General features: G+C 36.3%; 2 protein-coding genes across 2 annotated transcripts in view; one reads left to right on the plus strand and one right to left on the minus strand.

Annotated features, from left to right (window-relative positions):
• LOC132738296 (zinc finger protein 777-like) overlaps positions 1–3,786 on the plus strand; it is a 29,414-nt gene extending 25,628 nt beyond the window's left edge. The window contains exons 2-3 of the mRNA XM_060725763.1: positions 3,136–3,334; positions 3,559–3,786. Coding sequence (XP_060581746.1) covers positions 3,136–3,334; positions 3,559–3,786 — 427 coding nt within the window. The remainder of the gene's footprint in view (positions 1–3,135; positions 3,335–3,558) is intronic.
• Positions 3,787–7,315: 3,529 nt separating this feature from the next.
• LOC132738297 (uncharacterized) lies at positions 7,316–13,169 on the minus strand. Its single transcript, XM_060725764.1, has 6 exons — positions 13,090–13,169; positions 12,321–12,558; positions 11,854–11,928; positions 11,016–11,126; positions 8,242–10,781; positions 7,316–7,662 (listed from the first exon to the last, which is right to left on the minus strand). Exons 5-6 carry the CDS (start codon positions 10,520–10,522, stop codon positions 7,316–7,318), a joined length of 2,628 nt encoding a protein of 875 aa, XP_060581747.1. The 5' UTR covers positions 10,523–10,781; positions 11,016–11,126; positions 11,854–11,928; positions 12,321–12,558; positions 13,090–13,169.
• Positions 13,170–15,991: the final 2,822 nt, after the last annotated feature.

Below are 15,991 nucleotides of genomic sequence, written 5' to 3' on the forward strand. Positions count from 1 at the left end.
CCTAAAAGTCATTAAACTTTGCCGAAATATCTGAAGTTTGCTATTTGTTAATAAATTTCATTTTTAATTCATAAAATGAATGTTATGAACTTGACTAATTAATATTCCTGATTTTCATAAAATGTTTCAATTTATACTTATAAATAACTGTTTTCATTTATTCTCATTTACAAACTTTAAGTCTTAGCAAAGTAAAAAATCAATACATGTGTTTTAAGAATTATGAAATTCTCTACATTATTTGGCGACATTCAATTTAATGCTTTGCTGTAGAATTTTTAAAAAAACATTATTGAGAAAAATGTTATTTGTTTCGATTAGATTGACTGTAAAGTCTAAATGATCTTAACGTTTGTTTTGTACCTTTATGAGTTTTAGCCTTGACAGGCACTAAACATAATATAAACAAACGTCAAACTTTCAGATAATACTGAGATGGAGACAGCCTCTCTTGAGCTTTTCACAATTCACATTCGCCTGTTAATTATGCTTAACATAACATTTCTGAACCAACTGGCTGCATGGAAATTTATTCTTGGAAAATATCATTTTTAATACACGACTGTACGAGCATTTTTTACAATTTCCAGTAAACCATATCCAGTAAAGAGAAACTAAATATTCACAAGTTAAAACGATTAAATACAGCGGGAAAACCTATAGGTATTATTAAGTTTGGTGCGTTCTGAGTGCCCTACTTGTGTGACTGGATTGTGTCAGGGGTTGCTTTGTTGATCTTTATTCTCAGTTTGTACAACATGATGTTTATAACATATGAATACAATCGGAATGATCGGCTATTATGACAGACGAAAGAAGTTGCAATTGCATGACATGATGTTTTTAACATATGAATACAATACGATGTCATGTAAATTAAAACCTAATATTATGGCATGAGACATCCTTGCATCGTGACTGACGGGTTACCTTTAAGGTTTGACGCATCAGAGTTGCAGCCACCGTTTATCCCAACACGAACCAGCAACAAGAATGAGTGGCAAGGAGCCCAGGCGGACCCCAAACAATAAACTGGACAGGGCACAAGGCAGAGCTCTGATGGCTTATCACTAAATTGATGTTTAATTTGTAACTGATAAGGAATTCAAAGAAACCAAATAATTAATAAATGATTGAATAATAAGCCCACAAAATTAGAGGGCACAGGGGAAGGAGACAGGAGAGCCGAGGAAGGGGGGGGGGGGTAAATGTGTGTACTTCACATTTTATGTAAATGACGAATAGACAGGTCTCTAGTTAGAAACAGGTAAATAAAATTTTTAATATATCACATAACAAGATATATGAGACGATTGAGTTTATGAAAAAGCACTATGTCCACAAAATTGATCACAAATTGATCACAACTCTGTTATAGATATCACAGCTGCCAGTGAACAACCAAGTCTAATGTGTACAGAGAAACGTGCGTCCGTAACATGCAAAATTACAGAGGTTTAAGTATATTCCAATGGATAAATGAATCACGGGATACATCCGGGCATGCCACTATAAACATACTATTACCAAATGTACAATATTGCATTATGAATTGTATCACGCTATTCATTTAGTAACCAATACAATGTTATCATTGATATATTCATTACAACAAGGTAATTACTAAATATCTTTTAAGCTAAACAGCATGCTGAAACTATTAAGGAAATAAAACAAGTATTTTGTACTTGAAGGAAAAAGTTGGAAACAACCAGATAAAAATTGTAACACATTATACATGTAAAGGTTGCGGCTATTTTCAATTCGAATGCATAACGACATCTGTAAAAATGGTAGGATGAGAGATAAACTTTTATAATCTACATAGATTTATATTTCTACAAACGTAAGTAGTACATGTATAATAAATATATGTGACTTGCACAATTTTATAAACTTTAATTTTATTCAGTTTCGCACATTGTTTTGTCGTTTAGGGTACACATGTACTTTTACTTGGGGTCCATATGTAGCTTTTCATGGAAAGACACTGACGTGTCACATTAATAACTGCCAGACGAACACATCTGCCTTGTTTCAAAATTCAAAATTTCACCAGTTCATAATAAATGTTGAATTCCGCTTTTGCAGGTGCTAGGGGTCTCGGACGATAGCTTGTAATTACCACTACCGTCCATGAACACGAGTTTACAATATATTCAATTTTGCTGTGTTGTGCTTTCTTGTTCTCTATTCTTAAGTTTATTATGAAAGTTAAACTCAACTATAAAAGATTTTTGCACCGGTGATATGGTTATTTGCATATATAACACGGGTCGCGACGCCTCACATAACTATACATTAAGAATCAATATTGTGCACAGATATATAACAATGGTAGGATACTACGTCATCGCGCACCTGCTGAATGCTCCCACTTGGACCATTTTTTCGTCGATTCGAAGGTAAAATACAATTTTATTATAAGAAAACGTATGAGTATTAAAAAATCATGTAGCGCACCAAAGAATGGCTATAGTACTTGAGATAATTGTAAAAAAAGTTTCTAGATTTATTGCCTGGTTTAGGCCTGAAAACGGGATAAGTGTTTTTTCTCTGAATGCTCCCACTCGGACTTTTCCCACAACCTTTAAGATATCAGGTTGAAAACCTTCTTAAAATCATTTTTAACGTACAGGAGCATAAACCGAGTCATGTTTACATTTTTCTAGATTGGTTGTAAATATTTCTATTCAAAAATCAGTTTTTCTTATTTACTTTTATAAAAATGTAAAATGCTCCCACTCGGACTCGATTTCAGAAATGCTCCCACTCGGACCCAAATATATATAAATTTTCAAAGCACAATTCTGTGATAAACTTTTTATCTTTTGTTTCAATATATTTATATATTTCAAGCTCATATATTCATTTAGTCTGTTAGAATTAAATGAAACATTTTTTGTGGAAAATTAGATAACTAATTTTTAAATATCTATAGTTGTGACATATTGTTTCGTTAACAATCTTATAGGTAAATCATCATGAAGGATCAATATGAAGGATCAATGATCGACCTAAAATTATAAACAAACTAGGTTCTGTTGAAAGCAATTCATCGTCAAATTGAATCGTCAAAATTATAAACAAACTGATTATATATTTTAAGAATCAATTAACGTTCTTGTTTTGCAGATATTTAGTTATGTTTGTTTGCGACCAGTGCGGAAAAAGATACAAAACACCTGGCGGTGTAAGGAAGCACGTTGCAGGTCACCTGGAACAGCCACTTACACTTGTGGAGAATGTGGAAGGTTATTTCATTGCCGGAAAGACCATGAACAACATATGCTGCGCCATGGCGAAGCAAAAACCTTTGTTTGTCAAACATGTGGTACGTCATAATTCTTATTATCTATTTAAAAGTTTTATTTTGCTTAAGAAATTAGTATTTGTATACATATGTATTATAGTCTCTCTTTATTCGTAGAAAACGCTAAATATGAATAAAACAATATTCTTTAGCATTTAATAATTAAAATTCTTCCACACAAAAACAACAAACGCGCACTTTTTAACATGGATTTTAAAAATTACAATATTGGTTTGTTTATTCAGGAAAAATCGTTCAAAACCAAGAATGACTTGGATAGCCACAGGAGGCGGGAACGTACTGGGCAGACCCATGAATGCGATGTTTGTGGGAAACGATTCACATCTTCACGTGATCTAGAGGAGCATTCACGGAAACACAGTGGTGACTTCCCTGAAATATGTAGTGTATGTAGCAAGAGATACCGCCATAGGGCTAGTCTAAGGAGACATTTGAAAACACATTCAAATTAATAAGCACGTTGTTATTTTATGATGATGTCTCCAAGCGATACTGTTGAAAGGGGTATATTGAAATGTCGTTGTCCGTCCGTATCATGCATATTTTCTCTTTTCTTTAAAATTGTCAGGAGTTCTCACGTGTATTTGAATTAGGGAATGAAAATAATGACCAACCATTTTTTGTGCCCCCACTTTAAAGTCATGAAACTTTACAGGAATGTTGATCAGCATGTGTAGTTGTGCACCTGGGTATTTGCGTCTGGATATTTTTAGTATTTTCAGAGTTATTGCCCTTGACTTAGTAAAATTTTGCAATTTTCAACTTGTGTCGCATGTAACTCAAAAAGTATTTGACCTAGGTTCATGAAACTTTACAGGAATGTTGATCAGCATGTGTAGTTGTGCACCTGGGTATTTTCGTCTTGATATTTTTAGTATTTTCAGAGTTATTGCCCTTGACTTAGTAAATTTTGCAATTTTCAACTTGTGTCGCATGTAACTCAAAAAGTATTTGACCTAGAGTCATGAAACTTTACAGGAATGTTGATCAGCATGTGTTGTTGTGCACCTGGGTATTTTTTGTCTTGATATTTTTAGTATTTTCAGAGTTATTGCACTTGACTTAGTAAATTTTGCAATTTTCAACTTGTGTCGCATGTAATTCAAAAAAGTATTTGACCTAGAGTCATGAAACTTTACAGGAATGTTGATCAGCATGTACATTTGTGCACCAGGTATCTTCGTTTTGATTTATTTAGTATTTTTAGAGTTATTGCCCTTGACTTAGAATTTTTTTTTGCAATTTTCAACTTGTGTCGCAAGTTACTCAAAAAGGATTTGACATAGAGTCATTAAACCTTATGGGCAGGTTGCTCAGCATATTTAGATTTGCACCTGGGGTTTCGCTTGTGGATTTATCCAGTATTTGTAGAGTTATTTCCCTTGACTTAGTAAAAGGATTGACAGAACAGTGGCGCGGTGGGGGCACCCGTGTCCTATGGACACATTTCTAGTTATTGATGTTTTTTCTTGCTTTATTGAACTAATGTCCTATACTCGTATAACTAGAAAACAGTTATTTTATAAAGTCGAAATATAAGCACATGTTACCTCCTTTTTAATGAGTTACACACAAATAGTTTTCATAAAAATGTGAGCACAAGTATAATATTATGAATAACTGTAATGATATACATAAAGTTACCATCACATGAAATGTATTGTACATCGGGAGATTTGTTTGTTCTACCAAATTATTGGATAACTGTGATTTTAACCGATTTTTATGATTCTGTCTATTATCCATCGCCGAAAAGTCGGGGGATTTATTAAGGAGTATTTCTTCGTCCGTTCTTAAGTACAAGTAGCAGAGCATAAAAACCAGAAGTGTTCACGTAATGTTTTTTGTTGTTTTTTATGAGAGACGTAATGATTGTCTATAATGTTTGCATAATTTTTGTCTAGGCTATATTTTAAAACGTTTCATTACATTTCAAGGTAAATGGCTGCATAACTCGGAATTTATATGGGTTACTTCCCCTTTGTAATGTGTTTCCTCTTTAACGGCGGGGGATTTTACTGTCTGTGACAGCTTCTGGTATAATTGTTATTATTTTACTGTGATTTGATTACCAAGATATGGTAAATACTGTGATAAACAAATAACTGTGATTATTGTTTTCTGATTAATTTTATTTTGTTATTTAAAGTAATAAAACGTACAGGATATGGTAAAAGTTGTGATAAAAATAACTGTGATTATTGTTTTTTCGATTTATTTTCTTTTGTTATTTTAAGTAATAAAAATCGAAAAACATACCAAGATATGGTAAAAGTGTTGATACAAATCACTGTGATTATTGTTTTCATATTTTTTATAATGTTTTATGTGCCATGGAATGGCAGCAAATTGATTTTTATGATAAAATATGTACATGATATTCTTAAATAAACTTTTCCAATCAATTGATAGATGTTGACTACTTCATGTTCTTAAATTTACAATTTCGATGTTTTAACAAACTCATATCACAAATCAACAAACAAGTAAATCATTGCGTTTTAAATTATGAAGAAATACTTAATTCGGCAAATGTTGTCCATGCAGTATTTTAAAGCAACAAATACAATTTTCCGTGTATGTATCTCTTTATTAATTATGACATTCATGAGATCCTATATTCCTAGTTTTTTTGTTGGTAATAATTTGGAATCGTCCCTTCGGGCCGCGATACCAACGCACGCCAAGTGAACCTTTTTGAAGAGCATTCCTGTTGGTAGAAACTGTGCCATGGCGCCTTGTCCCGGCCCGACGGCGTCGTTCTTCCGAATCAAAGAAGTGATCTCTGTAATAATAAAGAAAGAGTTAATGCCGCGATACATATTAAGTATAGTCAAAAAATGCATGCATCGCAAACGTGTTTTAATGATCTACGATGACGTAGCACGAGAATAATTACTCTGCCATCGAAATCTATTATTCTGTTTTTGTTAAAAGTGATAAATATTATTTCTATTCTAAATATATGCATAACGTATCGTTGAATGTGAAAATACTTAATATTCAAACGAAATACTTTAATTGCAAGCACAAAAATCTATTGTATTATGTCTTGCCTTTGTGTCATTAATATACGCCATCAAGTTCTCAACTTTTTCGTTTTATTGAAACGTAACACGTGAAAGCATGGTTTTTCATATTATAACGATGATTTTACAATAAAAAAAATCAAACGTGTGAGTTATTGACATGAGTAAATACATTAAAAAAACCTAAACAAATTAAGTAAATGAGGAAACAAAATTTTGGTTACATAGTAGACATAACACAAAGAATAATTAATAAGTATCATGTCCTTGAAAACCAGGCAGAAGAATATGAATTTATAAGCAAATATTTCATCATTTCATATTATTATTGACTAACTTTAGTTTAATGTGACGGATATGAAACCTGTCGCTGTCCAAAGACTCTGTAGTGTTATCATTCAATGGCAGGTCCTCCAAATTCATATCACTTGACACCGGATCGTAAGCCTTCACTTTCGTCGACGTCCCGGTACACAAAAGGTTCTGAAATATGATGAAAATCTAAATATATTACAAAAATCTTCACGATTTTTCTGGTGCTCAATACATTGTACAAAGGTGGTATATTGCGCTGGTAAAAAGTAAGATATCAATGATATTCAATACATAAAATCTTATATCAATGTTTTTCATACCTTGATGTGTCAAGTCGGGCTTGTAACTGTTCTGTAGTTTTCCCAATATACTTGGAGAATTCGTCACATGATAATTACTCCGTGGCCAGCTCGATCTTGGTGAGTCATCTCAGAGAAGAAGGTTTCTCCCATCATTGAACTAAATGCTCGACTGTTATATGTTCCACTCTTACACAACGAATAAAGAAGAAGTTTAGCGTCTATATTTGCCAACAATGCTTCAAATAATTGTGTCGGCCAGCCTTTTACATACTGTCCGGGAGGTGGAAATTCTCCAAAATTAATGAGACCGAGAAGTCTTCGACGAAGCTTAAACCTCATTGACATTCTCTCTCTGTTGCGGAAATCCCAGCTTCATCTTCAGCACGCCACCAGTCTAGGATATCGGCACATAATGAGGCAGCACGAAAATCACCATTTTCTTGCATTGCGTTTTGAACAGCTTGGCTAAAGTGAGTATTTGCCATACTCATCGACATCGGATCAACTATTTCTTCCACCATAGCTGGCGTCAACAATGACTTGCCTTGCCGAGCAACTTTTAACCATGGCTCATTTGTAAAACCTTCAATGCCACCTTTACAGGTTTTTCGTCTGGTTCTTGTAAGAAGGTGTGTGGAGTCGATTGATCTCACCTCCAGTTGATGACGTGTTAAACTATATTCTGGTACGTAGAAAAAGAAATCTGGTTTTTTTCAAAACCAGTGACATCAATGCCGTCTGTAGGTGAGTTCTTCTGCCATTGTTCTAAGCGATCTGGCCATATGTACTCGGCAAATGATATGTTAAGGACATTTTTTTGGGACTGATTTCAACGCCGATGCGGCAAGGATAGAAAGCGGTTTCACGTCCTTTGGTTTATTTCGTGAGGCTTTGATATGCGTATTTTCTTTTATTTCACCATTTAGACTAAGGTGTTTTGTGAGTTCAGATAATTTGACAGCTTTTGTCGCATACTCCTTAATGATAATGTTTTTACACTGCTTCAGATATCGAACAACAACTCGTAAATCTACATCCCGTGCAATTTTTTAAAGTGTTGTCACATGACAACATTTTCTGAACAGTTTCAGCGTTTTCCGAGTCCCATTTTTTTGTTTTGTTGGCATTCTTGTCCGTTTGAAGCATTCCTAGAATCCGGTCGTAATCCTGTCCATGTAAATTTATCCTATCAGTCTCTTCATTGTTTGTATTTTCAGATATTTCCGTTTGTTCCTTGCAGAGGTTTTCAATCATTTCAAACGCATGTTTCTTCGGTGTTTTTCATTGTCATTTAAATCGTCTACTTGATCAATAACATCTATCAATGCATTGGCCCAAATTTCTTCATCTGTGTTGCAATTTACGATTTCTTCAACTACAAAATGGTCATAAGTGCACGACAACAATTCTGCATTGTTTCCACCGGCTTCAACAACCTCTGTTGGTAGAACGTCTAGTAAAGAAGTGTCTTCTTCTAAAATCTCTTTGTCGTTTGTATTTGTCCTTTTTGGTTTCTTTGTCCATCCTTTTGTTGGTGTCTTTGGTAACCTTGGAAGTGCGCTGACGACTTCTAAAGAACCATTCACTTTGTGCCATTGTGGTTTGATTTTAATACTTTTAAGTTCTTTTTCAATTGATGACTTTGACATCTTTTGCACCTCAACCCAGACGTCTTTCTGCAATTGAAGAACAGTTAGAGGTTTTCCAGTGCATGTCCTTACACCAATGTTATGCCATTGTCCGTCAAAACTACATGCTGGTACATGAATACCTACTGATTTACATTCATCCAATACTTTTTCCATAATTTTCCGAACTGTTTCTGTAGTTAAACTATAACCTTTAGGAAACCAGCAAACCGGGGACCAACGGACTTTTTCCACAGCCCAAGCACGATCTAAATCGCAGCACAGAAAGACCATAGCTTCTGTAGCCTTTTGTCGTAAAATTTCAAAGGATTCGTTTGATTCCAGCTCTAAGTTTTGTAAGAGATCTTTTGTATCGGCAACAGTATGTCTCTGCTGACTACATGCTTTCTCCTGTAGGTTTTGATTGATCAAGCAGTTCTCACTAGCTACGATCGATGGATATTCTCCAATCATTTGTATAGAAGCTATTTTCTTTTTGATGTCATTTTTTAGCACTTTTGCTGCTTCTTTTATCTTTGTCGGTCTTTTTCTTTCGGTTACATATATATCTTTTGCAATTTCAATGGCCCTTTCAAATATTGCAGTATCTTTCTCTATTTTGAAAACTGATGTAATTTCCTGAGTCCAACAAACATAGTACAGAAACTCTACCCCTAGAGCTTCGATTTCGGAGAGACATTGTAGGTAGTATCGAACAGGGAAACTGGAATGGACCTTACCGACAGGACATTTAATTTCTACACCCGCAATTATTTCTTTTGTTTCCGAAATATATAAGCTTCCGTCAGGAGAAACAACCATAATCATTGTATCTTTATCTTTTATACAAACACAACCTTCTTCATGAAACTCTAGTGTTGGCGCAATGACAGGAAGTATTCGTCCAACAAGTGTTGCTACTCCATTAATTTCATTATTAGTTCCATGTTCCATTGCACGTTTCTGCTCAATTGATGGTTCAGGCTCAGGAATTCCACACACGACTTTATCAAAATGTTGTCTTTGCCTTTTCAAACCGTCAAGACCAATACTTTGGTAAATTGTACTGCCTGTTATAAAAGCTGTATTTCGAATTTCATGCCATCTCTGTGACCTTTGCTTTATCTTCCTAGTATCTTCACTTTGATTTGTTTGTGTGTGATCCTCAACAAGAGGTACAAATTTATCATGCAACTCTAAACATACAGATGAAGACGTCACGTAAAACACATCACTTTCTTGCAAATAAACAAGGACCTGGCGAATATGGCCCAATATGTCTCTTGTCAACTCTAAAAATTTATCAATGTCATGTAAAAACGCATCTATGATACTTATGACATACACAAATTTACTTTGACGCCAATCTTTCCCCCCTCTTTCGACGAATTGTGATCTAGCGTATTCTTTCTTGTTTCGTACTTCCTGCACTGTCACTACGTCCAAAGAGACGATCGTATATGATGTCTTTAAGAAGCATATCAATTTTAACTTTACATCTTCTGGTAAACATCGAATATCTACGTCCTCTTCATTTGACGAAATTCTCTGTATTTCATCTTCACATGATTGCATCCTTGACTTCATATCAGTAACCCGTGTACTCAATGAAGGTCCATCTTCATAGCCTAGTAAATCAATGTCCCCAGAATCTTTGCCGAGTCCTTGTTTTAGCTTTTTTCCATCAAAGGTTAAACATAGTGAACTGTTTTTCCATGATGACGCCATAAATTCCATCACATCTTTAAATATTCCTGGTTTTCTCCCACCTTGAATAATTTCATCATAAGGACTGAAAGCTCGAAGATTTCTTACTGCCGGCACTATAAAGTTGATGTTGGATTTCTCTGGTTCACACTTTCCCCTCGTGGCAAGCCCTTCGATTATTTGTGATTCGTTCTTAAAGCCAGACATATAGTTTAAGAACCCGACTCCAAACAACTTCCAACCCAGCTTCCAAAGGTTTTTGTTTCGTTGTTATAGCGCATTGATGAAGCTGTTTCATGTTTATACCATTGAATAACGTCTGTCCACAATAGAAAAGCAATGTTGTCTGGCTTTTGTACTCCAGAATTCAGCTGTCTGAAGTAATCTAGGAAGACATTACCCAAACCAACAGATGCTAGGCATTCCAGGACTGAAGGCATCAGCTTGATCATTTCTTCTATGTCGCCTGTGAAAAAAAGTAAAATAAATATCATATATATGTTGTAAAAGAATCATGTGAGAACAAAACAAACACACAATTTGTATTTAACAGTCATAAATAACATATTTACAATTCTAATTTAAAAGCAATTTAATTTAAGTCGATCGAAAATTCTTTTATAATTTTCAATTACTTAAACTTATTTTAATAGCCATTAAGCAATCTACATTATTTTTTTATAAATTAGTTTCCTTGTACCTTTGCATACGTTGGGCTCAACAGACTCATCAGATAATCCATGTTCATAACCATAATCATTTATATTACCATGCATCTCATTCTCCAACGTTAAGCTTGCGTCAGGTGATGCTGTAAGTATATTATATGTTTGAATGTTTTGTAGGTATTATACATTGGTTACGGCTGAAATAATGTTGATTCAGTTGAAATTACATTCATTTATTCTAAGTGACAATCATTTTTGACGTTCGTAAATCTTCACTTATTCTTAATAAAGTTATGACGCTACAGGAACATGTGTTACATTGCCGACAAACGGTAAAATATCTATTTGACTGGCAAAAGTCAAACAGTCTACTTATATCGCAGTGTGCTTCTCCAGCAGAAGTAAAAACTGTGACATTTTTTAATAATAAGGTATGTTGAAAGATCTTGTATGTTGTAATTAAGGATGTAACAACACTTAAGTAAAATATTATATATGTATATAATAATTCTTCTAAAACTATTTCCAAACATCAAAACATTTGTTAATTATGTACTGCAAATGTTCAAACGCATTATAAATAATCATTAAAATATACGCATCATTTCTTGTTTAGACTTTATCGAAAATAAATTTCTAATTACCTCCTTTTTTACATGAACTGTAATTACAGTGATATCTTTACAATAATGCTTTTTGGAACTTACAATGTTGATAAATCTTCATTTGAGCATCATATTTATGATATAAAACCATAAAAATATTGAGTCACAGGAACTTTTGATGAAAAATGCTAAATAATGATTAGGTTTGTAACAAAGTATAACATAATAAAATACAATGATATTAACATGATTGAAGGATACTTACAGCTTTTAAATATTAGCATTTCCGATGGTATCTGCGGATCAAATGGCGTATCTTCTTCAGTACATTGATGATGACCTAAAGAAAGAAAGACATCAGTAGTGTTATTTATAATATAATACAATATATTTATTTAGCCAATTTCAACAATAGTCAAGAAATATAATCGGAATATTTGCATTTATTGCACATGTCTTAAATGTAGTTTATAGATTGATGACATTTTCATCGTTGTTTGTATATGACTTGGAAATGCTGAGAACAAACCAGAAGTACCTTTTAAAAGAACATGTATGTGCAATAAATCAATAAAGCTGGGGCTTATTTGAGCTTTCAGCAAATTCGTATGTTTATAAGAATGATATAAGGCTTTCGGGAGGTTGCTTTTGGCCGGGTTAAACAGCATGATATGGGAGATCATAAATTACCAATAACTGTATCTTTCCCAAACCGAAACTAAAATTACTTACCAAAATCTAATTTCCTGAACTTTTTATTTCGTGGAGGTTTTGATGGTGTAAATGATTTAATTCTTGGTGATTTCAGTGACGTTTGTTGATACTTTCTTTTCTTGAATGATATTGTTGATTGTTTTATTGGTATTCTACAGTTGCTGTCTTTATTTAAACCAAGTGAACGTCTATAAGATTTTTCTGTTTTAAAGCTTTTCTTCCTACACAAATTTAAAACTGACTTTTTCTTTCTCATCTGAAAGAAAAACAGAAGATTATTTTCAAAAGTACATTTTAAAAATAAAATATTCATGCTTTAAATAGTTGACTATAACCGTTTTGTGTCAAGTACATAGTACTAAGAGTATCTTCCATGTGTTTCGTTTAAATATGTAGCCAGCAATTTTTCTGAGTCCGAGTGGGAGCATTTCTGAAATCGAGTCCGATTGGGAGCATTTTACATTTTTATAAAAATAAATAAGAAAAACTGATTTTTGAATAGAAATATTTACAACCAATCTAGAAAAATGTGTAAACATGACTCGGTTTATGCTCCTGTACGTTAAAAATGATTTTAAGAACGTTTTCAACCTGATATCTTAAAGGTTGTGGGAAAAGTCCGAGTGGGAGCATTCAGAAAAAAACACTTATCCCGTTTTCAGGCCTAAACCAGGCAATAAATCTATAAACATTTTTTACAATTATCTCAAATACTATAGCCATTCTTTGGTGCGCTACATGATTTTTTAATACTCATACGTTTTCTTATAATAAAATTGTATTTTACCTTCGAATCGACGAAAAAATGGTCCAAGTGGGAGCATTCAGCAGGTGCGCGATGACGTAGTATCCTACCATTGCATAAATCGCTGGTAAAAATGTACTAATTTAAACTATTAATTAAATGCATGTCCGTGAAGTACGCGGGCTAACGGGCTAGCAGTCTAGCGGGCTAACAGTATGAACTGAGCGGGCTAGCAGTCTAGCGGGCTAACAGTGTGAATTGGCCGGGCAAGCAGTCTAGCGGGCTAACAGTGTGAACTGGGCGGGCTAGCAGTATAGCGGGCTAACAGTGTGAACTGGGCGGGCTGGCGGGCCAGCGGGCTAAAATCTAAAACTTTAATTATTGAACATAAAAATGTTATGATACAGTACCTGGCAGTGTGAAGTGGGCGGGCTAACAGTCTAGCGGGCTAGCAGTGTGAACTGGGCGGGCTGGCGGGCCAGCAGGCTAAAATCTAAAACTTTATTGATTCAACATGAAAACGTTATGATACATTGCCTGGCAGTGTGAAGTGGGCGGGCTAACAGTGTAGCGGGCTAGCAGTGTGAACTTGGCGGGCTGGCGGGCCAGCGGGCTAAAATCTAAAACTTTATTGATTGAACATTAAAACCTCATGATACATTTCCTAGCAGTGTGAATTGGACGGGCTGACAGTGTAGCGGGCTAGCAGTGTGAACTGGGCAGGCTGGCGGGCCAACGGGCTAAAATCTAAAACTTTATTGATTCAACATAAACATGTTATGATACATTACCTGGCAGTGTGAAGTGGGCGGGCTAACAGTGTAGCGGGCTAGCAGTGTGAACTGGGCGGGCTGGCGGGCCAGCGGGCTAAAATCTAAAACTTTATTGATTGAACATAAAAATGTTATGATACATTACCTGGCAGTGTGAAGTGGGCGGGCTAACAGTGTAGCGGGTTAGCAGTGTGAACTGGGCGGGCTGGCGGGCCAGCGGGCTAAAATCTAAAACTTTATTGATTGAACATGAAAACGTTATGATACATTACCTGGCAGTGTGAAGTGGGCGGGCTAGCAGTGTAGCGGGCTAGCAGTGTGAACTTGGCGGGCTGGCGGGCCAGCGGGCTAAAATCTAAAACTTTATTGATTGAACATTAAAAACCTCATGAAACATTTCCTAGCAGTGTGAATTGGACGGGCTGACAGTGTAGCGGGCTAGCAGTGTGAACTTGGCGGGCTGGCGGGCCAACGGGCTAAAATCTAAAACTTTATTGATTGATCATAAACACGTTATGATACATTACCTGGCAGTGTGAAGTGAGCGGGCTAACAGTGTAGCGGGTTAGCAGTGTGAACTAGGCGGGCTGGCGGGCCAGCGGGCTAAAATCTAAAACTTTATTTGTTGAACATAAAAACGTTATGATACATTACCTGGCAGTGTGAAGTGGGCGGGCTAACAGTGCAGCGGGATAGCAGTGTGAACTGGGCGGGCTGGCGGGCTGGCGGGCCAGCGGGCTAAAATCTAAAACTTTATTGATTCAACATTAAAACCTCATGATACATTTCCTAGCAGTGTGAATTGGACGGGCTGACAGTGTAGCGGGCTAGCAGTGTGAACTGGGCGGGCTGGCGGGCCAGCGGGCTAAAATCTAAAACTTTATTGATTCAACATTAAAACCTCATGATACATTACCTGGCAGTGTGAAGTGGGCGGGCTAACAGTGTAGCGGGCTAGCATAGTGAACTGGGCGGGCTGGCGGGCCAGCGGGCTAAAATCTAAAACTTTATTGATTCAACATTAAAACCTCATGATACATTTCCTAGCAGTGTGAATTGGACGGGCTGACAGTGTAGCGGGCTAGCAGTGTGAACTGGGCGGGCTGGCGGGCCAGCGGGCTAAAATCTAAAACTTTATTGATTGAACATAAAAACGTTATGATACATTACCTGGCAGGGTGAAGTGGGCGGGCTAACAGTGCACCGGGCTAGAAGTGTGAACTGGGCGGGCTGGCGGGCCAGCGGGCTAAATATAAAACTTTATTGATTCAACATTAAAACCTCTTGATACATTTCCTAGCAGTGTGAATTGGACGGGCTGACAGTGTAGCGGGCTAGCAGTGTGAACTGGGCGGGCTGGCGGGCCAGCGGGCTAAAATCTAAAACTTTATTGATTCAACATTAAAACCTCATGATACATTTCCTAGCAGTGTGAATTGGACGGGCTGACAGTGTAGCGGGCTAGCAGTGTGAACTGGGCGGGCTGGCGGGCCAACGGGCTAAAATCTAAAACTTTATTGATTGAACATAAAAATGTTATGATACATTACCTGGCAGTGTGAAGTGGGCGGGCTAACAGTGTAGCGGGCTAGCAGTGTGAACTGGGCGGGCTGGCGGGCCAGCGGGCTAAAATCTAAAACTTTATTGATTCAACATTAAAACCTCATGATACATTACCTGGCAGTGTGAAGTGGGCGGGCTAACAGTGTAGCGGGCTAGCAGTGTGAACTGGGCGGGCTGGCGGGCCAGCGGGCTAAAATCTAAAACTTTATTGATTCAACATTAAAACCTCATGATACATTACCTGGCAGTGTGAAGTGGGCGGGCTAACAGTGTAAAGGGCTAGCAGTGTGAACTGGGCGGGCTGGCGGGCCAACGGGCTAAAATCTAAAACTTTATTGATTGAACATAAAAACGTTATGATACATTACCTGGCAGTGTGAAGTGGGCGGGCTAACAGTGTAGCGGGCTAGCAGTGTGAACTGGGCGGGCTGGCGGGCAAGCGGGCTAAAATCTAAAACTTTATTGATTCAACATTAAAACCTCATGAAACATTTCCTAGCAGTGTGAATTGGACGGGCTGACAGTGTAGCGGGCTAGCAGTGTGAACTGGGCGGGCTGGCGGGCCAGCGGGCTTAAATCTAAAACTTTATTGATTCAACATTAAAACC

This window comes from Ruditapes philippinarum, unplaced genomic scaffold (genome assembly GCF_026571515.1).
Source record: "Ruditapes philippinarum isolate M1 unplaced genomic scaffold, ASM2657151v2 ctg609_1_1_1_1, whole genome shotgun sequence".
Taxonomy (NCBI): Eukaryota; Metazoa; Mollusca; class Bivalvia; order Venerida; family Veneridae; genus Ruditapes; species Ruditapes philippinarum.

Bases quoted from the DNA above. Each gene is read 5' to 3' on its own strand.
- LOC132738297 (XM_060725764.1), bottom strand. From the start codon at position 10,522: ATGTCTGGCTTTAAGAACGAATCACAAATAATCGAAGGGCTTGCCACG. The intron at 7,663-8,241 runs GTTTGAAATGAT...TCTACGTACCAG, and splicing joins AAAACACCGAAGAAACATGC to AATATAGTTTAACACGTCAT.